The 25168-nt window shown below is 38.3% G+C and overlaps 1 protein-coding gene across 1 annotated transcript in view; it reads right to left on the reverse strand.

The window, feature by feature from the left end:
- LOC150091023 (uncharacterized) overlaps window positions 1-8563 on the reverse strand; it is a 34512-nt gene extending 25949 nt beyond the window's left edge. Inside the window, exon 1 of the mRNA XM_090380525.1 lies at window positions 8365-8563. Within this exon, the coding sequence (XP_090236651.1) occupies window positions 8365-8563 (199 nt within the window). The remainder of the gene's footprint in view (window positions 1-8364) is intronic.
- Between the last annotated feature and the right edge of the window lie 16605 nt (window positions 8564-25168).

Raw genomic sequence — 25168 nt, forward strand, 5'->3', positions numbered from 1 at the left:
CCACTGTTGTTTTGTATATTTATCAATGATATTGATGAAGGTATATCAGGCTTAATGTCGAAGTTTGCAGATGATACAAAGGTTGGCAGGGTTGTTAATGACAGTAATGGCAGTGTGCTACTGCAACAGGATCTAGATAATTTGGGCAGATGGGCTAAGAAGTGGCAACTGAAGTTTAACCTTGACAAATGCAAAGTACTGCATATGGGTAGAAGTAACCCCAGAGAAACGTACCAACTGTGTGGTACTACACTTAAGGTGGTAGAAAATGAAAAAGACCTGGGAGTAATTGTGCAGTCAGATATGAAGTTTTCTGAGCAATGCAGACAGGCTGCCAGGGCAGGTCATGGGGGTTTTGTCAATGATATATAGGAATTTTGCTAGAAGGGAAAAGGAGGTGATTATCCCTCTGTATAAGGCAATGGTCAGGCCACGCCTTGAGTACTGCGTACAGGTCTGGAGGCCTCATTTTAGGAAGGATGTAGATTTACTTGAGCGTGTACAGAGAAGGGCAACAAGATTGGTGAGGGGAATGAAGGGATCCTCTTACCAAGAGAGGCTTAAGTTCTGCAAATTGCAGTGGCTGGAGACTAGGCACCTGTGCAGTGATCTGACCAAGGTATATAAGGCCTTGAATGGGTTCAGCACGCTGAATTCTGATGGGATCCTTCCACTTGTTTAGATTACAAACCTAAGGGGGCATAAATTGAAATTAAGAAAAGACAGATGTATATTAGATGTGCGGAAATTTGCCTTTAGCCAGCGGGTGGTTAATTGCTGGAACAAACTTCCATCTGTCGTTGTGGAAGTTGATAGGTTGAATAAATTTAAGGAGGAACTGGACAGGCATTTGGAGGGAATGGTGTGATTTTTTTTTTTTTTTTTTTTTTTTGGCTGATCCTGCATAAGCTCATACACTTGCTTTCTTGTATCAAATGCCACTGCTACTACTACATCAGACATATCTTAGGTCTCCATAACAGGATTGGCACAAGTCAATAAGGTTTCTTTATTAAAAATTGATACTTATATAACTAATATTCTGCTTTATTAATAAATCAAATAAAAAATATAAATCTATATAATTTTTACATGGATTTATTGCTTCGAAAAATATATTGAGCAAAATATTTTATATATCCCCACACTACAGGTCATAACCATTTTTATTTTTAAAACAAAAATTTTAAGGGGAAAATATTTTTTCAGTTGATTTTTCATGTGTTTAATAAATTCTTTCAATGAGATGTATAGCACACTTGTGAACATTATCTTATACAGCTTGTCTAATCCACTGTTTCCTTATTCGATAGTTTACTGATATCGTATCTGAACCACTGCCAGTTCTTTAAACCTACTTGCAAAAGAGATAAACCTCATAAGCAAATGGGGTTTTTAATCCCCAAGTTAGTTAAACATGTTTTTCCCTTAATAAAACTGTGTTGTGTGTCTTTTAGAATGCCATATCTATCTTTAGTCCCTGGATCCTCTTAATTATTTCCTCTAAGATTTTTCCTATCACTGAAGTCAGACTAACCGGTCTGTAGTTACCAACTTCACTCTTAGAATTGCTTTAATGTATTGGCAATACATTAGAATGTCTCCAATCAAAAGGAGTCTCCCAAGAGTCCAAAAATGCTCTCACAATTAAACTCAATGGTTCAATGCATTCTCTTGCAGTCTCCTTCAAAACTAGCAGGGATGTGACATCAACTCCAGGAGCCTTACTTGCTTTTATGCTCAAAAGTTTTTCTAATAAACAATCTGCTGTAATTAAGAGATTACTAATTTCATATAGCTCAGCCTCTTCTCAGCATGAAAGGTCTTTCGTTAGTAAAGACTGATGAAAATTACATATTGAGTTCATCTGCAACCTCAGATGGGTTATCTAAGAATAAAAAAGCTAATCAGATTGCACCCAGTGCACAAGGGTGCAATCTGATTAGCTTTCTTCTTCATTGAATTCACATATATGAAAAATTTCTTGTCCCCATTCTTTTGTTCTCTTAGCCAATGCTTTCTCATATGCAGCATTTGTCTCCCTAATCTTGTTTGTGGTATCATTACAAATCAACTTATATCTGTTGTAGGTTTCGGTACTTTTCATCGCTCTAACTATCCCACACTATCATTTTCTACTCTATTTGACTGGCCAGCTCTGCATTCATCCATTTCGGCATCCTCCTCCTCCTGCAATATTTTCTTAATGGTATTAGCATTAGTATAGGCAAGAAAGCAAGCTTATACAGCATCAACTAAAAAAAAAAAATTTACTTCTCATTTCACACATCCATTCACTCCAATTGTTTGTCTTGAATTTATTTAAGCTGTCAACTTCCACAACAGATGGAGTTTTGTTCCAGCAATCAACCACCCACTGGCTAAAGGCAAATTTCTGCAAATCTATATTACAATTCTTTCCTCAATCTGAATTTATGTTCTATCAGGTGAGTAATCTGGGCAACAGGAAGAATTCCATCAGCACTGAGCTTCCTCAAACCATTCGAGGCTTTATACACCTCAATCAGTTCACCTCTCAGGTGTCTAGTCTCGAGAAACTGCAATTTACAGAGCTTTAGCCCTTCTCTGTACTCATTCCAGCATCTCTACATTCTTCCAGACCTGTATGCAGTACTCAAGGTGTGGCCTAGCCACTGCCTTATACAAGGGACTCGGGTCAACGACTCCTAACCCACCTCAACTCACTATCGCCCTTCATAAAGTTTACGATTGAGCTGGAGTCTAACAACTCTATACCATACCGAGATACACTTGTCCGGTGCGAAGACATGCTTGAAGACGACAGTTTATCGCAAACCTATGTGTGCTGGCCAATTTACCAACTTCCGGTCAGCACACACGCGGGGCCACCTCCTCTCCACTGCCCAAACCTTGCTAACTCACGCCTGGGCACACTCCAGCTCCGCAGATGAGAGACGCAAAGAGATCACCAGAGTCAAAGTAGACCTTACGAAGTGTGGCTATCCCATCGACGTCCTTGACAGGTGTGATCTACAGGCACGCGACGTGACGACCAACAGCAACGCCAACAGTGACGAGTCATCCACGAGGGCATTTATCCCATACTACCCCAACCTGTCACAACAGATCGGTAGAATCCTAAAATCATATGGGATAAAATGCATCCAACTCCCAGGCAAGAAACTGCGTTCTCTTATCTCCAATGTAAAAACACCCGTCCCCACTCTTCTACAGAGCGGTTTGGTCTATCGCATCTCTTGCCGTGACTGCACCAGCTGCTACTTTGGAGAGACTGGACGTCGACTCGAGAAACGTCTCTCAGAACATAAAAGGGCGATCCGTTTGGCAGATGTAGAACACTCAGCTATCGCCGAGCATGTCTGGACAACCCGCCACGACATCGACCCACACGCCGATGTCGTGGTTGCGGACAGGTCCCACCATTACCTAAAGCGCACCTGGTTGGAATCGTTAAATATAAAATGCTCGGATGCCTCTTTGAACAGGAGTTGCCAAGTTAACCCCATCACAGAGGCAGTAATTCTATCCATAGACAAACGCTGGCCACGTCACCACCATATGTCACAGCCACAAACATCAACAAACAATTAACCACGCACCTCACGCACCATCCTGGCAGTGCACATCTCTATTCCAACTGCCATTCATGTATTCAATCTGAAGAAGTCTGCCTCCCAGCCGAAAGCTTATTAATTGTAATTATGTTTAGTTTGCTCTGAGAAACAAAATAAATTTTCGTAGCTTATATCTACCATATGCTACTGTGTCACCTGATAATTTAAATGCATCCAATGTATTTTTCTTCTCTGCCACAATTATCTTTCGTTCATGTGACATCCATTTAGGCATAAACCTTGAATAATATTTCTTAGTTGGTATGAAAAGCCTAGTAGCTTCCAAGATTAATTCCTTGAATGCTTCCCATTCAGAATTTGCTGTTGGTAACATCATGTTTGTCCCACTCACTGTAGTCACCTTTACGAAATCAAAAACACTTCCCTTTAACCCTTATGGTATTTGCATCTTTGAGTAAATCTCACATCAGCACACTACGATCACTGCCACCTAGTGGTTCTTTTATCTGCAGGTTCTTAATGCATAAAGAATCACTGCTGATAATCAGATCAAGAATATTACTTCCTCTGGTTGCCTCTTGAACATGCTGCTGTAGAAAACAATCATCCAATAAATCCACAAAAGCGTTGCTAGTGTGTGAGTGATGAATCCACAAGTTCCACTCAATATCTGGGAAGTTGAATCCACCATTATAAGACAATCTGATTTATTGGCCCACTATTTCTCTGTACAGTTGTTCACTGTACTCATGGGAGTCATTAGACCTATAACATACTCCTACTCTCAATTTTGCTTTAGCAGTGCTTATGAACACAAATCTGACTCAACATTGTGTTGTCCACCCATATCAACTGGATGCACTGCCTTAGGTTTATGTGTTTCTTAACTAACAGCATAACACCACCTCCCTTTCTATCCTTTCTGTACACATTGTATGCCCCAAATTCCAATTCTGCATTCCTTATATCTATATGACACCACGTCTCTGATTTCCCAACAATATCTGCCTTTGATGTTTTGACCAGCACCTCAAATTCACCAAATTTATTTACTAAACTCCTAGCATTGGTGTACATACAAGTAAACATGCACCTGTTCTAATTCTTAGTTACCCTAACACAGCCCATGTATTCACTTATTCCACAATTACTCCCAGCAGTCCCCGAAATTCCCAGTACCTAGTTTTCCAGGCTGCTGCTCATTCCAATAGAAGCCGTGCAAGAATCACTTTCACCTCTGCCTGCAGCTATTGTTAATCTATTAGTCTGTATATCCCCCAACGCTAGTAGTTTTCTGATCCACATAACACTGCCTCAATAGCACCAGCAAATATACTTGCACCCATTCTATTTAAGTGTATCCCATCCCTGTAGAAACAGTCTCTCCTGTTAAAACACACAGACCACACAGAAAAATTCTACCCCATGAGCCTTGCACTATCTCTCCAGGGCTAAATTGATTGATAAGGCTCTCATCATATACTCTCTCCTATCATGTCTGGACAGAACTGCAGACACTTTCAAATTGAACCCTAACTAGACTTTTTTCCAACTTTGACCTGTACTTGTTAAGTAATTCCAATGCTGTCCTACTCTTAATGTCATTAGCGCCTTTTCTTTGCTTTCTGCTACAGCAGAAAGCGAAGTAAACTGCAGATGAAAACCATAAATATTGCACAATGCATACTGTTTCACCCTTTGGTTTTGGTGGTGGCAGCGCATTTTTCATAAATCTTCATCAATATCGAGGCTTTAGATATACTTACATATTCACAGCAGTGCCTGCCTCCAGTTAGTCTGATTGGGGGAGGGGATCCATTGATATCACGGGCCCCTAATCCTACACTTACTGTGATTGTCAGCAAATCTGTCTCTGGTTGGGAGTTAATATTAAATACTAGGGGCCTCTGTACCCAAGTGGCCAGGAGCGGGAGTGCAGTAGCACACACACTCTTTGAGTAGACCGGGGTTCAAGCCCCTGACTGCTGAATACGGTCGATCTGCCAACCCGCACTGGGCCAGCGTGGCAGATTATGGTCCATTTCCCTCAGCTTGAATTGTTGAGGAGGCTTCCATCCTACAGTGGGTTGATAATGGCTGCACTTTACTTTTTTTTTTTTTTTATTAAATACTAGTACCATCTATTGATGTACTGAATAGTGAGAACATCATGTTTGTTTTTTCCAGTGTAAGCATAATTAACAGTACTACTTACAGTTAAATGGCAAAAAAATCAAAAAAATCACTGATAATGAGTAAAATGAACATATTATATGGAGCTCTGTTATCCTTCTATCGTTGGTTATTAAAAAAATTGAAAATCATGCCTTGATAAAGTAACAGTGAAACAGTAAAAGAAATTCAGATTTTTCTAACAAAACCCAAGGATCATTACTGAAAAATATTCTACTCAATTTACAGGTTTCTAAGGGTTCAAAGGGAACAAAGTTCATTCCTCACACTCAAAGCAGTGGAGAATAAAAAAGACCTACAGATAATGGTATAGTCTGGCATGAAACAACATAGTCTGATCATACAGGTTACTAGGATAACCCATGCAGTTCTGTCAATGACATACAGGAATTTTTCCACCATGGAAAATAATGTTATTAACTCTGTATAAAGTAATGGTTACACCAAATCTTGAGTACTACATACAGGTGTGGAAGCCTCATTTTTGGAAGAATGTGAATGTTGGAACTTATGCAGATAAGAGAAACAAGATAGCCGGGAACACAATAAGGTACTCTTTTTAAGAAAGACTAGTTCTTCAATTTTTGAGTGACTGGAAGCCGTGAGAACTGACTGAATTTTTGAGTAACTGGTGCAAGGAGAACTGACTGAAGTGTTTAAGGTTTTAAATAGGTTCAGGAAACTAAATTCTTGTAGCATCCTTACTCTCTCAAGCAAAACACATAAGAGGACATAAATTTAAATTCAAAATGGATGGCTGCAGGATAGATGTGTGAAAATTTGCATTCTCAGAGAGTAACTGATTGTTGGAACAAACTTTCATGGTGTTGTTAAAGTGGATAGTTTGAATAAATTTAAGGAACAATCAGACATTAGCAGGGATGGACAAATAAAGTGGGTGGTATTTACTTATTATTTCTTTTTTTGCTAATGCTGTAGAAGCTTGCTTCCTTACATCATTTACCACTACTCACACTGGTCTTCAATGAGAGTAGTGATTTCACCATTCTACTCTTATGAAAAACAAATGTCTGTTATTTGCACATCAAACATCCCATTAAATTAGATGCATAAAAAAAAGTCATTATGATTAGAATATGTATATTAGTGAACAGTGAAAAGTGAGACTTGGTTGTTTTTACAGAATTTACAAGAGTAAATCTTCAAAATTATGTCAAAAAAATGTATTGTGCATTGTAATGAAGGCAAAACATACCAAGAAATAAGAAAACCTAAGAGGTGACACAATTCCATGACACAGTCTGACAGGAGACCTTAACATTTGCTAATCCATAAGACAAAAAATTAGACCAAAACATTCACTAATGCACATGACAAATAATAAATCTTGAGGAGATTTAAAAAAAGTGTTTTGAAAGTTCTCCAAACCTTGCTACTCAGTAAGATGTTCATTTAGGGAAAAAGTTAAAGAAGGCTACAATGGTTATCAAAAAACAGTTATAAATATCAGATGGCTAAGAGAAACCATCATCAGCAAAGTTAATAAAAGTAAAAAGTCACAATTTGCTAAAAACCACATTTAAAAAATCTACATTTTGTAAAAAAAAAAAAAAAAAAAAGGCATTTTAATAGCTGAAAGTAAATTCTAATAATTTTGGACCAGACTGTCCAAAAACCTGTTAAATTTACTTTCCAACTGTTAAGTAAGCAGTCCATCTGCTTAAAAAATTATTTTTTAAGAATAATATAAAGAACAAAATCAGAAACTATGGTCAGCAAAAACAAAATTTTAGGACATACAACTACTGAAAAGAGCTAAAATTTGGTACATTATTAATCTAAGAACGTAACATTACTGCAGATTAAGAACAGGTGCAATTTTGTGCACAACTATGGGTAAACTAATCATATTGCTACACCACATTACCACAATTTGCTTCACTAATACATTTACACTTCAAATAAAAAGCACTGCTCCAAAAGAAGAATTTAGTTTATTATTACAGGTGTAATATTTATTTGTGCTTGTATTATTTACATGTGATAAGTTTCATTTTTCATAAATTAAATGATGAGATATTAAAGCAAACATTAATAAAAAATAAAAATACATACAAGATATTTTCATGTGTTTTTTTACTCATGATTCAAATTATTATAATTTATGTGAATGCCTAAGTGACTCAGAGTATGTATATATAATTTATTTACACTATTTTTAACAATTTATCCTTGGGATAAAGCAAACACAATGACCAAGCCAAGACCTTTGGACGGGGCTCAATGCATGAATAAGACAATGCTTTTACGTATTGCGTAAATAGATTTAAATTCCAGAAACAAAGCGTAGGGTGTTTTGTAGATGGAATTTTGGCAAATTAGCAGTTCATACATAGTATCAATGAATATAGCAAATTTTAAGAATTAATGTTATACTAGGCAGTATGTTCGAGCAAAGTTGCAATCGTAATATTCCGATGCGCGAAGGGGTGGGTTCTCGTTTTGCCTCTGGGGTATGAATGCTCACAATCTTATAACTTTGATTTGCTTCCAAATAATTTTTCTGAAGCGCATTTCGGTAACACTGTCATAATGATTACAACTATGTAAAATCAATAATCATGGTACTCACCTTCTGCAGTTTTACTGTATGCTATCTCAGCATTACTGTGATCAGGACAACCGAGCTCTGATTCGTGATCTAATTTTCTTAACGCAAATACTTGACTGTCTCTTTGCTTTCTTTGGTCAAGTGAGCGACGCAAAGCCCTCAAAGCTCTGTTTTCCACACCTTTATCAAAATTTAATGACCTCTTTTTGTAACTATTCATTCTCCAACAACTTATAAATTTAAAATTCCCACTTTTTAGAAACTAAGCATCTTCATTGGCTAACGACAAAGGCGACCTCGTTCGGTTAGAATATATGATATCGTTTTAAAATTAAATATTCATACAATACATGTGATGTTATACAGTGATGCCACTGCACAACTTCGATTAGTTTATTGTTGTAATATGATGTTGGTCTGCCTAAAATGATGTTGGTCCTCCATGTGCAGCCAAAATAGCTCGTACCCGGCGAGGCATGGACGCTACAAGATTTCTAAATGTGTCTTGTGGTATCTGGTACCAACACGTAACCAGCAAATCATTTAACTGCGTGGTTGAGACGCCGCAGATCGGAGTTGCTGTTCCAACATAAACTACAGATGCTCGAGGGAATTGATGTCTGTGGAATTTGGAGGCCAGGGCAATACCTGGAAGTCTTCCTCATATTCCGGGAACCAGTCTCGAACAATCCGGGCGGTTTGGCATTATCCTGCTGAAAGACGGCACCGCCTGAGGAGAAGACCGTTACCATGAAAGGGGTGTACCTGGTCGGCAATGACGTTTAAGTGTACATGGACATGTGTTTATGTAAGGGGTGCCTCCTAGAACGTCAGTTCAACTCCGCCTCGTATCTCTGTGAAAAAACAGTATCACTACAAATGGGCCAGATATGTTAATGACGTAGGTTTGTGTGTATTCTGTTGTAATATTCTGGCCTCATGGCTACTCAGAAACATCAGTCACCTGAACAGATGATTTTGGGTACTCTTTGGTACGACCAAAGAGTACCTTTCGGCCCTGGAAAGATTGTGAAAGGCTCAAGGGATAGAATTTTTTTCAGCCTGGACTGTACTTGTTAACAGGAGAGACTGCTTCTACAGGGATGGGATACACTTAAATAGAAAGGGTGCAAGAATATTTGCTGATGCCAACGAGGCAGTGTTAGGTGGGACGGAAAACTTCTAGCTTGGAGAGATACAAGGACTAATAGTTTAACAGTAGCCGTAGGCAGAGGTGAAGGTGATTCTTGCACAACTTCTATTACAATAAGTAGCGACCTGGAGCGAGGGGTGTTGGGGGTTTCAGGGACGGATGGCAGTCATCGTGAAACAGGTGGGTATATGGGATGTGTTAGAGTAACTAAGAATAAGAATAGATGCATGTATACTTGCATGTATACCAATGCTAGAAGTATAGTAAATAAATTTGATGAATTTCAAGTGTTGGTCAAGACATCAAAGGCGGATATTGTTGGGATAGCAGAGACGTGGTGTCACACAGATATAAGGAATGCCGAACTGGAATTTGGGGAGTACAATGTGTACAGAAAGGATAGACAGGATAGGAAGGGAGGAGGTGTTATGCTGTTAATAAAGAAAAACATAAAATCAAAAGAAGTGCATCCAGTTGATATAGATGAACAGTGCACTGTTGAGTCAGTTTGGTGTGACATAAGCACTACGAAAGCAAAAATTAGAGTAGGAGTGTGTTATACGCCTAATGACTTGAATGAGTACAGAAAAATCAATTGTACAGAAAAATAGAGTCGGCTAGTAAATCGGAATGTCTTATAATGGGGGATTTTAACTTCCCAGATATTGACTGGAACTTGTGGGTTGGTCACTCACACACTAGTCAGACTTTTGTGGATTTATTGGATGATTGTTTTCTGCAGCAGCATGTTCGAGAGGCAACCAGAGAAAGTAATACTCTTGATGTGGTTATCAGCAGTGATCATTCATGTATTAGGAATTTGCAGATAAAAGAACAACTAGGTGGCAGTGATCACAGTGTACTGACGTGGGATTTACTTAAAGATTTAATTACCATCACGGGTAAAGGAAAGGGTTTTTGCTTCCGTAAAAGCGAGTACAGTGGTCTCAGACAGTTTTTAAATTCTGTACAGTGGGATAAACTGACGATGTTACCAACAGTAAATTCTAAGTGGGAAGCATTCAAGGAATTAATCGGGGAAGCTACCAAAAGCTTCATACCTATTAAGAAATATTGTTCAAGGTTTAGGCCTAAATGGTTATCTAATGAACTAATGAGACTCGTAAGAGAGAAGAAAAATCCATGGGATGCATATAAATTATCAAGCGACTCAGAAGCCTATGGCAGATACAAGCTAGTCTGTAATCAGGTCACAAAGGAGGTTCGGCAGGCGAAGGCAGATTACGAGAAATCCTTGGCAAAAGATCCTAAGAAAAACAGCAAGGATTTCTTTACTTATATAAACTCTAAAAGGAAGGGGATGAATCTGATTGGTCCACTTGACATCGATGGTTCGACTGTTCATGATCCTGCTAAGATAGCAAACAAACTGAATGAGTATTTTGCATCTACATTCACACGTGAGGAATTATTAAGGTTTGAAAACGGCAGAAGGTTATCAAATTGCAGCAAGATACTTAATGATTTTGTAATAACCGAGAGGAAAGTGGAAGAGAAATTGTTGAAGTTAAACCTAAGAAAAGCACCTGGGGTGGATGGGATCAATCCAGTTATATTAAAGGAGGCGGCAAAGCAACTAAGCAAACCCTTAGCCATAATTATGAGAGCATCCTTGGACTCAGGGGAGGTTCCCACAGACTGGAGATGTGCAAATGTATCCCCAATTCACAAAGGGGGATCGAAGGGTGACACGAGTAATTACAGACCAGTTAGTTTAACTTCTGTTTCCAGTAAAATAATGAAGTCGCTGGTTAAAGATGCATTGCAGGATCATCTAGACAAGACTGCAGCAATAATTCAGACACAGCATGGGTTTGTTAAGGGAAAGTCTTGTCTGACAAATTTGATTGGTTATTATGATGTGGTTAAAAAGGAACTGGATGCAAAAAAATAATTTTGATATCATATATTTGGATTTCAGGAAAGCTTTTGACACTGTTGTGCATGGAAGACTATTGTACAAATTGGAGCAAAATGGTATTAAGGGTAAGTTGCTACAATGGATAAAAGGATGGTTAAGTGCCAGAAGACAGAGGGTAGTAATCAATGGGTGCTGCTCTTCTTGGACTAATGTTATTAGTGGAGTCCCACAGGGTTCGGTGTTAGGTCCACTGTTGTTTTGTATATTTATCAATGATGTTGATGAAGGTATATCAGGCTTAATGTCGAAGTTTGTAGATGATACAAAGGTTGGCAGGGTTGTTAATGACAGTAATGGCAGTGTGCTACTGCAACAGGATCTGAATAATTTGGGCAGATGGGCTAAGAAGTGGCAACTGAAGTTTAACCTTGACAAATGCAAAGTACTGCATATGGGTAGAAGTAACCCCAGAGAAACGTACTGTGTGGTACTACACTTAAGGTGGTAGAAAATGAAAAAGACCTGGGAGTAATTGTGCAATCAGATATGAAGTTTTCTGAGCAATGCAGACAGGCTGCCAGGGAAGGTCATGGGGTTTTGTCAATGATATATATGAATTTTGCTAGCAGGGAAAAGGAGGTGATTATCCCTCTGTATAAGGCAATGGTCAGGCCAGCACTTGAGTACTGCGTACAGGTCTGGAGGCCTCATTTTAGGAAGAATGTAGATTTACTTGAGCGTGTACAGAGAAGGGCAATAAGATTGGTGAGGGGAATGAAGGGATCCTCTTACCAAGAGAGGCTTAAGTTCTGCAAATTGCAGTGGCTGGAGACTAGGCATCTGCGCGGTGATCTAATTGAGGTATATAAAGCCTTGAATGGGTTGAGCACGCTGAATTCTAATGGGATCCTTCCACTTGTTCAGATTACGAACCTAAGGGGGCATAAATTCAAATTAAGAAAAGACAGATGTAGAATAGATGTGTGGAAATTTGCCTTTAGCCAGCGGGTGGTTAATTGCTGGAACAAACTTCCATCTGTCGTTGTGGAAGTTGATAGGTTGAATAAATTTAAGGAGGAACTGGACAGGCATTTGGAGGGAATGGTGTGAATTTTTTTTTTTTTTTTTGACTGATTCTGCATAAGCTCATACATTTGCTTTCTTGCATCACATGCCACTACTACTACTACTACTACTACTACCTAATGTTCACCTTCCAGAGGTTCACACCACGGGAAGGTGAGCTAGTTCCAGTAGATGGGACACCTATGGTCTCAGAGTATGAGGCAAATAAAAAAAAACCGGAAAGGAAGAGAAAGAAAAAAAAATAAATAATAATAATCGAAAATAAAAAAAAAATAATAAATAAATAAAAATAATAATAATAACAAAAAGATAAAAAAAACTGGAAAAAAAAAAAAAGAGAGAGAAGAGCGATAAAGAAAAGAAGAGTAGATCTTCCAGTTGTGCAACCATTAAGAACGGCAGCATCAAAACGCATCGATGCCTCCAACCAGATGGATTTTATCAACCTCATATCACTGGAATCATACTTTTCCTTAGTTCAAACACTTCTCTTGCAAATACCTCGAACATCTGAAACTTACATCGGTCTCTTAAAAATATAGCTTCTTCTCCTGGAGCTATACTCTCAAGAATTTTACGTATTGCTGTCCTGGCATTGTCATATATTCTACAAGCATTCCATGGCCCAGCAAAAACAAAAGTCCGTGTTATTTAGTCCTAATGCATGATGTTTACGTAGGTAGTAGACATCAGAGTGCCCAGAACATGGATGACTGGACCAACAGGAAACTTGATTCATCGGACCAGACGACCTTCTTCCAACCACTCAAGGTCAGTTTCGATGCTCGTGTGCCCATTGTAGCCGCTGAATCGTGATTAGCATGGGCACTCGGAGCGTCCTGCGGCTACGCAGCTCCATTTCAGCAGGTTTCGATGAACTGTGTGTTGTGGCACATTACTCTCGTCACCACCATTTCAATTACCGGCGAGTTGCGCTACAGTCGCTCTTCTGTTGCCATGTATCATACGGGAGAGCATTTGCTCACCTGGAGCATCGATGAGTCGTAGTCGTCCAACACCTCGCCGGCGGTTCTTGGGATTTCCCTCCTCGGACCACTTTCAGTAGGTACTAACCACGGCTGACCGTGAGCATCTCACCAACCGTGCCTTTTCGGATATGTTCTGATCTAGTCTGCGTGTGTAGCACAGTGGTATCGTCACCATCCTCCCCACACCGTTTTGAAAAGGCCCGTGTTGAAGTCCCGCCGATTACGCAGGAACTTTAATGGGCTTTTTTCACTCCGTGGCTGAGTTATTCGGTCTCAAGCGTAGATATCAAGGTTTTTTCCTCAGAATCTGGAGTTTTTCGTCCAGCAAAAACAGACAGATCGACCATAGAACACACGCAATTAACAGACATATGACACACAGCACGGCAGATGATTTTAATTATTTGGGTGGCCTAAAAATAATAGGATATGCTCTAATCCAGTCGTCTGACCATTACAATTTGGCCTACAAAGTCACATTAAAAATATATGTATAACATTAATATACACCACTCAACCAAAATATTAGAGAACAAACATAATAACACATACAAAAAGCAAGCGCATGAATCAAGAATATGCCTCCTAAAGCGAGTTTATTTGTGTAGCGTCTTATGAAGAACGGCTCCTTGCGTTAGTTCAACTCCTCCTTGTTACACTGTGATGATATATGTTAACTCTGTAAAATGACCAGAAATATGTGTAGTGCTGTTTACCTAGCTTGTGTCTTTTGGTGTTTAGTTGTTTTTGACCATTTTGCTACCAGGAAGCAGTGATTGCCACGACGGCTGATTCCCTGTACCCGTCCAGCCACAAGAAGGACACGCCACTTAGATCTTTTCACGTTCCCCACCACAGTGTAAAGATCTCAGTAATAATTTTATCATCCCTATATTAAAAAAAAAAAAAAAAGTCTATGTTAATTTTTCCACCCCTGAGAACTGACCCTTAAATGAAGCAACGCCAGGCTTTCATGCTAACATAGCCTGTGCCCCTTAAAAGGAATGACAGTAACAGTTCGCTTGTGTGGATCTATCTCTGGTGATCTTATTCCATTGCGATCTAAAGGGGCAGGTTTTGGTTCATTCTAAATAAATTTTAAATATAAAGGTAAGTAATTTTTAACCTTTAAACCAGTCATATTTGTTGATAACTGAATCACGTATCAGATATATAGGGTTTCTATCATATTTTCCTTCAGCTTTTTACTAAACTGGCATATAAACGCACTGTCCTGAGCACTCTGTTCGTTCTGCTTGAAAAAAATCAGTTCCCAAGATCCAGTGTTGAGGGTTTTGGTGACTGCCTTTCGAATTTTAAGGTACACAGTGAGCGAGATATTTGCAGTTGTGGAATGTTTTCTTCCACTGGACTTCATATTCTTACTGCCATTTTTGTCCAGCAACAGTCACTGGCTGAACACTAAGCATAATCAGCATCAACATACACTACCCTCAAAATAAGTATTCACACACCTATTATCATAGTACATTGAACCTTCTTGGATAAAGAAGTCCAGTATAGGGAAAATGTATGAGTTGTTCTCTCATAGCAGATAGAGCCGAGATGATGAATTTTGAGAAGAGTATTATAGTCGCATATCACTTTGTTGTGCTATTGGTGATCACCTACACCAACCAGAGCCAACCGTCAGTGATGTTATCATGAAATAGAAGCGTGCCAATTCCTCCAATGTTCGGCAATGGAAGGGAAGACCACGGCAGCTCACTCCATGTAACCAGAAGTAACTCAAAAGAGTATTACAACAATCTCGTCAGACACCCTTCAACCAGGAGTTAAAGAAAAAACAGGAAGGAGGCAGTGCGTGAAATAAAAATTACCAACCGCATTCAGCAGAATTCCTTGCATAATACAAGAAACACTATAATTAGTCCATACAGCAGTAAAATCAGAGTCACAAATCCCATTCCACTCTATTCAGATCAGATAAGTGGTGAGGCGTGGAGGATGCCTGAAATTGTCTGATGATATAGTGCAATTGTATTGGCAATAAAATTCAGAGAAGATGGATAAATTGTGAGGAAATCGTTCTTACGATATAGCCTACAACCTTTTACGTGGGAATCATGAACGTCGATGCCTACTTAAACATTTTGGACAATTTCATGCTCTCTAACATTTGGTAATTCTTCGATACAGACCCATGTTTTTGTCAACAGGATTATGCCTCGTGGCATACCTCTGATGATATTTAAGAATGGTCTAGTGATATCAATGGAAAGGACTTGGAACGATCGGGCGCAGATGCCTGATAAAATCATATGGAACACTTAAGGGATAAACTGTAACGTTGCGTGAGGGCCAGATCAAAATGTACCACATCGGTAGCTCATCTTGTCGCGGTGCTGTATGAAGAATGGAGAACTATACTAGCTGTACTCTATCGTTCATCGGTGAAATGCCTACGCAGAAGGGTAGCGCATGTGTCATTATGGCTAAAGGGAGACTGACATGCTGTTGAAATGAAGTCAGTGCCGTTAAATTCAAACTGACTTATACTCCCGCCTAAAAGTTTTGGAATGTTTCATTTTTCTTAATTTTTAAAGTTTTTATTAAGCTGTTGTTGTAATAGGACGTCAGGAGCATCGAAGCCTAAAGCCATATGGCTTCGTCTGTACTGTCTTTAAATTGCATGTATTCGGTAAACTATTATCAGAGCCGGCCCGAGGTGGGGGGTGCGAACGGTGCTAGCGCACAAGGCCCCGCGTTTCTGAAGGCCCCACGCCGCTGACTGATTTTGCAAAATAAAAATGGTTTAATTTTTCTTTTTGTTTTAATACTGTCGCAAAATCTAGCGACATCGCCATAAAATGGCCATATTTTTAATATACATAAGAAATAAAATGTCAATATAATCATGTTATTAACATTATCTGAAAGCCCGCCAAGAATTCTCCAAAGAACACGGAAAAACATATTTTCTTTCAAAAATATTGAAAATATCTCTCCTTACAAATAAAAATAATAATTATATAATAATTTATTGGAGTTTCATTTGAAATTATTGAATAAATATTCCCTACAAATACGAATACATATATATATGACAGCTGATCATACATCATACGTTTTTATCGCGATTCGCGGTGTGAAAATAAATAACATATTCGTATCTATTTCGCAACATGACTAGTAGAGATAGAGATGCAGGAAGAAAGTATGTGTGGGTCTGATAAATTGAAGAAAAAAAGAAAGAGAGAAGAAATTACGGAAAACCAGAGGAACTCCCTTGCAAAATTTTTAAAAACCGAAAATGTACAACAAACTGAAGAAACGCATAATTCACAGTTACTGGAAAATCAAACTCGCGGAAATGAAATTACGCCGTGCGACATCCACGAAAACGATCCTAATCATCATAAAGCCAGCTCTCGTCCTAATGAAGAGGAAAGCGATTATAAGAAAACTGTAGAACGGGAAGATAATCATGAAGCAGACGAAGGATTTTTTGTCAGTGTCGAACAAAGAACAAGATGAATTATTCCGAGGACCGCAGCTTCAAGAGAATCAACAAAACGACGAAGATGAAAATGTCGATATCAATGATCCTGGTACTTGGCCCGAAATTATAACTGATAAATTTAGAATGGCTATCGTACAAAATGGCGTGACACAAGTAAAAAACTACGATTTTCCGAAAGATAAAAATAACAGAAGTTTTTCTGAAAATTATTATTTAAGAAAATTAACAAATGGGGAACGTCAAGAACGAAGGTGGTTACTCTACTCAAAGGACAAAGATGCCACATTGTGTTATGCGTGTAAGTTATTCTCTTCAAATACCACTTCTCTGCGTTTAACTGGACTTCACGATTGGGTACATTTAAGTTCGCGATTACAAAGTCATGAAAGATCAGAATATCATTTACAAGCTATGTACAAATTGTTACAACTTGAAAAGAATTTGAAACTTGGAAACACTATTGACAAAGAACATGAAAAAATAATTAAAAACGAAACACAGCGTTTAAAATGTGTTTGTGAACGAATAGTGGCTGCAATTTTATATTTATCAGAGCATAATTTGGAGTTCAGGGGCAGTAGCGATGCTTTATATAAACCCCACAACGGTAATTTCTTAGGTCTCATAGAATTACTTGAAAGATTTGACCCAATCATGAAACATTTGGATCGGTGCGTAGAATCAGCATCGCGTTCCTATTTATCTCATAGAATACAAGATGAACTGATTTCTGCTTTGGCTAAAAAAAGTTAGAAAGAAAATAATAAATACAGTTAAGAAAGCTAAATATTTCACAATTTTATTAGATTGCACTCCAGACGTAAGCCATCAAGAACAATTATCTGTTATTTTAAGATATGTTAATGTAGATAACTCTGAAAGTGATGTGAGTATACAAGAACGATTTATTTCTTTTGAAACAGTAAAAGACTCGACAGGAAACGGGTTATCAGTCAAAATTCAAAGCATATTAGAAAAGGAGGAATTAGATTTAGGGAACTGTCGAGGACAGGGGTACGATAACGGAGCTCATATGAGAGGTTTATATAAAGGCGTGCAAGCACTTATCCTGCAAAAGAATTCCAAAGCACAGTATATGCCCTGCTGAAGTCATAATTTGAATTTAGTTCTTGGAGACATTTCAAAATCATCTTCTCTTCCAAATTCATTTTTTGGGACTTTACAAAGCATATATAAATGTGTGAAATAATATTTTTGCAAGTTCTGTGATACGCTGGGATATATTAAAAGAGCATGTCAAACATCTTACTCCAAAACCACTGTCAGAAACGAGGTGGGAATGTCGCCTCGAAAGTGTGAAATCTGTGAGATACCAAGTACCACAATTTTCTCTAGCTTTGAAATACCTTTATGAACATACCAGTGACATGAAAACGAAATCCGATCAATCGAAAATAAACTTACTTCATTTGAATTTTTATCAAGTTTGGTCATTTGGTATGACTACTGAATGAAGTAAATATTGTGAGCAAGATATTTCAAAATTCAAATATAGATATCGGTACTGCAAATTCCCTCCGTAGCCGAGTGGGCAGGAGCGGGAGTGCAGTAGCACACGCTCTTTGAGTAGACCGGGGTTCAAACCCCTGACTGCTGAATGCGGTCGATCTGCCAACCCGCACTGGACCAGCGTGGCAGATTATGGTCCATTTCCCTCAACATGAATTGTTGAGGAGGCTTCCATCCTGCAGTGGGTTGATAATGGCTGCACTTTTTTTTTTACTGCAAATTCACATTTAAAAGGCCTTTTAAATTTTTTTGAACAGTATCGTGAATCGGGATTCAAATCTTCTTTAATAACTGCAAAGGAAATAGCTAAAGAAGTACAAGTGACATCTGAATTTAAGAATCAAAGAACTGGACGAGAAACAAAGCAATTTTGTTATGAAGGAACCGATCAGCCTATTTCATCAGGCGAAGAATATTTCGGAATTCAATATTTTCTAGTCATAATCGATAGTGAGATTATTTCTTTTAAGAAAAGATTCGAAATTTATCACGAACATGAGACATCATATGGTTTTTTATATAATTCAGATAATATTCAAAAACTGCTGAAAACGATCTTTTTAAATGTTGCAAAGACTTAAATGCGACCTTGCAAGACGATATTGATTGCATTGATTTATTTAATGAAATCAAAATTTGTCGTCGAGTTTTGCCTTCCAGGATCCCAATATTACAAATATTACGATATTTACTGAAAAATAATTTATTTGAATTGTATCCAAATTTTGTTACTGTTCTGAAAATTATATTAACCTTATCAATTACCGTCGCATCTGCAGAAAGATCTTTCTCAAGATTGAAAATAATAAAAAATTACTCGAGTTCTAGCATCAGTCAAGAACGATTTACCTCCTTAGCCATTTTATCTATCGAATCCGAAATAGCCAAAAAACTAAATTATGATGATATTATCAACGAATTTGCTATAAAACATGTATAAGAAAATGAAACAAAAATCACATATTCGATTAAGTCGCATACCAAATTGTATTTTATAAGTATATGAAGCAATTATTTTTCTTATTTGATTTATTAGAGATTTTTTTTGTGATTGAAATGTTAATTTTATTAAAATAATTTAATTATTTATCATTTTCATGTAATCCTTACTAAACCAATTTGTGCAATGTAATAAATATCAAAATGCAATAAATTATTTTGTTGTACGAAATTTGTATCAAGGCCCCGCAAGTCAAATTTGCACCGGGTCTCGCTTTTGTTCGGGCCGGCCCTGACTATTATATTAGGGTCATTCGGTAATTCCTTACATATACCCATTTTGTGTATTGCTCTGTAAATTGTGTGTGTTCTTTGGTCGATTTGCCTGTTTTGCTGGATGAAAAAAAAAACAGTTTCTGGAGGAGAACCTTGCTATCTATGCCTGAGACCGACTAACTCAGTCACGTTGTGAAAAAGGTCCATAAAAATTCCTCATGTCATCGACTGGATTCGAATTTAGGTCTGTTCCACCCGGTGTGGGAAGGGCAATCGTACCCACGAGAGCACTAAATATGATTTTCTTGTATACTGTCTATCTTATAAACTCTTCTAACATTATGTTGTTGTCCTGGAGTATAAACTGTTAATTTATTTAATTATTTACTTGAGGCATTTGTAAAAGTTGAAAGAACTTTCCTTGTTTAGGGTTTAAACTTTGTTTATTGTTAATAGAGTCTAACAATCATACTTTTGGCGGATATTTTCTACTTAAGGCTTTTTTAAGTACATTATTCAGTGACCCCAAAATTAAGAATAAGATGGTGCGCCTATTAAATTTCTTATGTTATTAATTTTTTTTATTTTTCAATTACCTTAATTTTTAACCTTTAATATAATCCAATACAATCGAACTTGGCACCAGAATTAATGAAGTTAATAATAATAATAATAATAATAATAATAATTAATAGTAAACACTTACTTTTAATTCAGAAGTTGCTCCGTCACGAAAACACCAAAGTACAAAACTGACAAACTATTTTTCATAATCCAATTAAAGCTATATATATACATAAATATGTCACTAAGTACTCTCGATCCAGGTGTCACATTTTATTAATTAACTATTTTTAATCAGAGATTAAGCAGGATTTGTTAAAGAACTCTGGGATCTAGGGTTATATTCCAAATTGCCTCAGGGCTTTTCGTTGCGATTTCCTGAGGTGATTGATTGGACTTTGCCTTATCGTATTAATCTACTGTTTCTTTTGTAATTTTTACTTTGTTTTTGAATATGTGCATCTGGTTCTTTTTTATTTGCGTCCCCTTGTTTTGGTTTACGTTATTTTCTGTTTCCCTAATCATAAATGCTTCTTTACATAATCCCCTGTTATTGAATCTGTCTGTTGTTAAAACTGAAGTTGGGGAAACTTCCAACTGAGTCTCTCTTCTATGAGTGGAAGGCTGTATGTGATTTGTTGGTTATGTCCGATTTTCATTTTTGACTCCGATGAAAAGGTTCTGCTTACTATGGCTATTGTAGTCGTTATTACCAATCCCCAGATTGTGATTTGTGAACGGGAGCGTTGGTCACAGAAGTCTTATATTTCGGACAAATGGGGGAGGGCGTAAGTTTTTAAGTGTTTGTAAGCGTTTTGGTTCCAGAAAATCTGGTCATTACGTTGTGCTGTTTGGTAACATTTATTTGTTCACTTATTGAAACACATACGGAATATACAATGGACGTTTTTCGCACCTCGGGATGGATATTTGGGCTGTTAAACTTTTCTTCTACCTTTTTGCTAGTCCTGTTTATAAGGCTGCTAGGCCTTATAAACTTAAACACTTACGCCCTCCCCCATTTGTCTGAAATCTAGGACTCCTGTGACCAAAGCTCCCGTTCACAAATTACAATCTGGCATTGTTCTTGAAGGTCTGATAAACATGTTTTATTTCATTCTGGAGGCCTGACCTTTACAGAGGCGAGCAAAATAGGAATTTTAAAATGTTTCAAAAATGAAACTTGTTAAAAATAACTATTATTGTGCCTAGGGGATGATTGTTGGAAGTGTAATGTAGAACCCTCCCCCTGTCTGTTGATTTTCTGTATATCGTGGCAAGGAGTTCGCCCTCTTGTGCATTTAAATCTAAAAGTCAAAGATTTTATCCTGTTTTATTTCAATTTTGAAGGAAATTATTGGGGTGTAGGCTATATATGACATATAAAACATTATTATTATTAATAATTTATATAATTTTGATATTTTACCTATTTCTTGGGTGATTTTGATTTCATTAACAAGCACTGGGTCTTAAAACATTACCCGAGTTACTGCCTTAAGTAATTAACATCTTATAAAATAAAAACACTTTAAAATCCACCTTACTTATTTCCACTAAAAATATAATAATAATAAAATTCTCTTTTCTTTAATTAAATACATCAAGTTTCGATATCACTTCATAAAAGAAAATCATTTTTCAACATACATGGGAGTGTAAAGAGAGCGATTGCCCTCTTTACACTCCCATGTATGTGGCAATGTAGGGATATCCATTCTTTTTTTAGCAAGGGGCCAAAACCGTTAAAATTTTAAAGGTCACAAGCCGCATGTGCTCTCATGAAAATAGAGTTGCAAGAATAGTTCGTTACCATTAATTTCGCAATTTTTATAGTAGAATTTAATTTTTGTTAACCTTCAGGGATTGGAATGGACCAGTGCCCACTCCCACTGTGGTGCTGTTTCACTTTGTCACCCACATCGGTAATAAAAAGTTCATTAATTATTAAAAAATACGATATTTTAATAACGAGTTCATTTCGACCCCTGTTATTAACGTTTATATTTACAGTTACATATTTTTTACGTTTAATACGACAGAACCTTAAAAATACTGAACTTTTTCAATATGTCTCCTTTTTTTTTTTTTTTTTATGAAAACCCCAAACACGAAAGGTATCAAAACCTATAGTACTTAGTACCGTGCATGGGTTGAAGGAGAAGTATGGGGGGGGGGGATGCCGGAAACTTTGCTCTAGAGACTAAACATGGGTTTCACCACTTCAAGCCTCCAATAAGCAAAGTGGTGGTATTTCACCGGTTGATGAAAGTCATCTACCACCTAAATCGATTGTACAAGGCTTGCTGGACTTCAAATTTGTAAACTAGTGTACTTGAGGTTGTCACAGACATTCTCTCAGATATGCCAGACAAGCTGTACTTGCTACCTGGGAGTCTAAAACGCTGATGGAACTGATATTCGGGTGACACTCAAGTCAAGTGGACCCAATTTCGGCGAAGTCCGGACGGTCTGTGACAGCCAAATCCTCTGCTTGCACCTTCACGATGGTGGGACTGTTAGTAATTCTGGGTATAACCTCCATGCACTAGTACATGGTGGGTGACCACCCAGGTGTGAACCAACGTAAGCAGGGGTCGAGGTGTGGCGCCCACACCACATGGAGGAACGCCGCCCATCTGTTACCAGGCAGTACTAGGTGGTAGATGACTCTCATCAACCGGTGAAATACCACCACTTTGCTTATTGGAGGCTTGAAGTGGTGGAACCCATGTTTAGTCTCTAGAGCTAAGTTCCGGTCAACCCTTCCCTATCTTGCATGATGGAAGCATCATGCAGTATGACTGATGACTTTTGAGGTTATGATGAACATCGTGGCGAGATCCAATATTCCTTACATTTCGAGGGTACAGCTCTAAAACGGTGTTCGCAGGCCGGCCGCTAGTTAGTATACCGGACCGAACCTATTGGTAATTCTCGAAGAGGCTTCCGGATCAGCTAGTGTATAATCTTGCTACCTCTACTCTGCCAGATAGTGACTGGAGAGAGTCCGAGTAGTGTGTATGCGGGGAGCATTGTCGAGGCCACGTTATGTCAAGGATCTGAGAATATCCTTACCATGTGTACGCCATATCCAAAAATTTCATTACTTCATACAGCATGTCCCACCCACTTTTTCTTACTATTGAATACCCCATGAATTGTCAAACTAATAGTGCAAGCTTATCTGCGAAAAGATCTAAACCTCCCAAGGACTTCCTAATTCATTTCACAAATATACGTGGTCTCAGTTCTAATCTCAACGATGTCCATTTCCATTTGCAGTCTGCCAAACCCCATGTACTTTTTCCGACAGAATCTCAGTTATCGGTTGATTCAACTACTGCTCATCTCAGATGTCCAAATTATTTGCTGTATGATTCCTTTCGCCTCAAAGGTGGTACTTGTGCATATGTCCGTTCTGATATTCCCTGTCAGAGACTTGGCAATTTGGAATCTCCTCTCTTTGATCTTCTCTGGCTTAAAATCTCTTTACCTCATTGTGTCAAATTCATCTGTTGTCTCTACCATTCTCCCAACTCCACTAATCACTTGGAGATCTTTGACTTCCTCTCTTTGCAACTTGATTTTCTCCAGTCCAACTTTCCTAACAGTGAGGTAATTTTCCTTGGGGATTTTAATGTTCACAACTCCAGCTGGCTTCCGTTTTCTAGTCACACCGATCCAGAAGGTCGAGATGCTGAGGCTTTTGCAATTACTAATGACCTAGCACAGCATGTTCATTTACCCAAAAGAATACCGGACAATCCTAATCATACAAGCCAATACGCTTGATCTTTTTCTCACAAACAACCCTTCTAAGTACACGGTCGAAGTGAGAGGTCCTCTAGGCACTTCAGATCACAACTTGGTGATTGTCTCTTCTCCAATGGAACCTTTATCTCATGGCTATTCCCAACCACGTGTTGTTTGGCATTACAAGAATGCAAAATGGGATGACCTGCGAGACTTCTTTTCTTCTTTTCCTTGGTCGGATTACTGTTTCAAAACTTCTGATGTCAACATTTGCTCAGATCGTGTCAGTGAAATTATTCTTGCAGGAATGGAATCCTTTATCCCACACTCCACTTTAAAATCTCGTCCTTTATCTAAACCTTGGTTTTCCAATAAACGTGCTAAGGCTGTTCAAGAGAAGAATGTTGCATATCGTAATTGGCTTGTTTCTAATTCTTCAGTTTCATTTTCTGCCTACACCAAAGCTCGCAACAATTGTAAAGCAGTTATTAATCAGTCCAAACTATAGTTTGAACAGGCTAAGAGTAGAAAACTTGCTCCTTGCCCTAATGGGAGCCGAGCATTCTGGTCTCTTGCCAAAGCTATTGGCCGCAACTTTTGCCCATCTCTGTTCCCACCTCTGTCCAAACCAGATGGTTCTGTTGTCACTTCAACCAAGGATAAAGCTGACCTGCTAGCATCCCATTTTTCTTCCAGCTCATGTATTAATGAACTTGGTAAAACACCTCCCACCATTCCCAACACGCTCCATTCAATGCCTCCTATGGTCTTCCGTCAAAAGGATATCAGAAGGATTTTGATGAATCTTGATGCTAAGAAAGCTCTACGACCTGATGGTATTTCTCCACTTGTTCTCAAAACCTGTGCTCCTGAACTTACTCCTATTCTTTGCCGCTTTTTTTCACTTTCTTATTCCAAAGGTGTTTTTCCTTCTGCTTGGAAATTTGCTCATATCCAGCCAGTTCCTTGTGCCCGGTCAATCAGGTGTGTGACTGTGCCACACCGGGGACCTGCAGTTGGCGTCTGCGCCAATGAGTATTCTCGAGTTTGGAAAGGTGTTGATTACCGTGTGAAGGTAATTTATGGCGAAGGTGATGTCCTCATCTGGGCGGCAGTACAGAGCCACAACATGGAGGTAACAATGTGAGCACATGCAGCCCAAGCAA

The sequence above is a fragment of the Mastigoproctus giganteus genome, chromosome 1 (assembly GCF_048544385.1).
Source record: "Mastigoproctus giganteus isolate SK-2022 chromosome 1, ASM4854438v1, whole genome shotgun sequence".
Classification (NCBI taxonomy): domain Eukaryota; kingdom Metazoa; phylum Arthropoda; class Arachnida; order Uropygi; family Thelyphonidae; genus Mastigoproctus; species Mastigoproctus giganteus.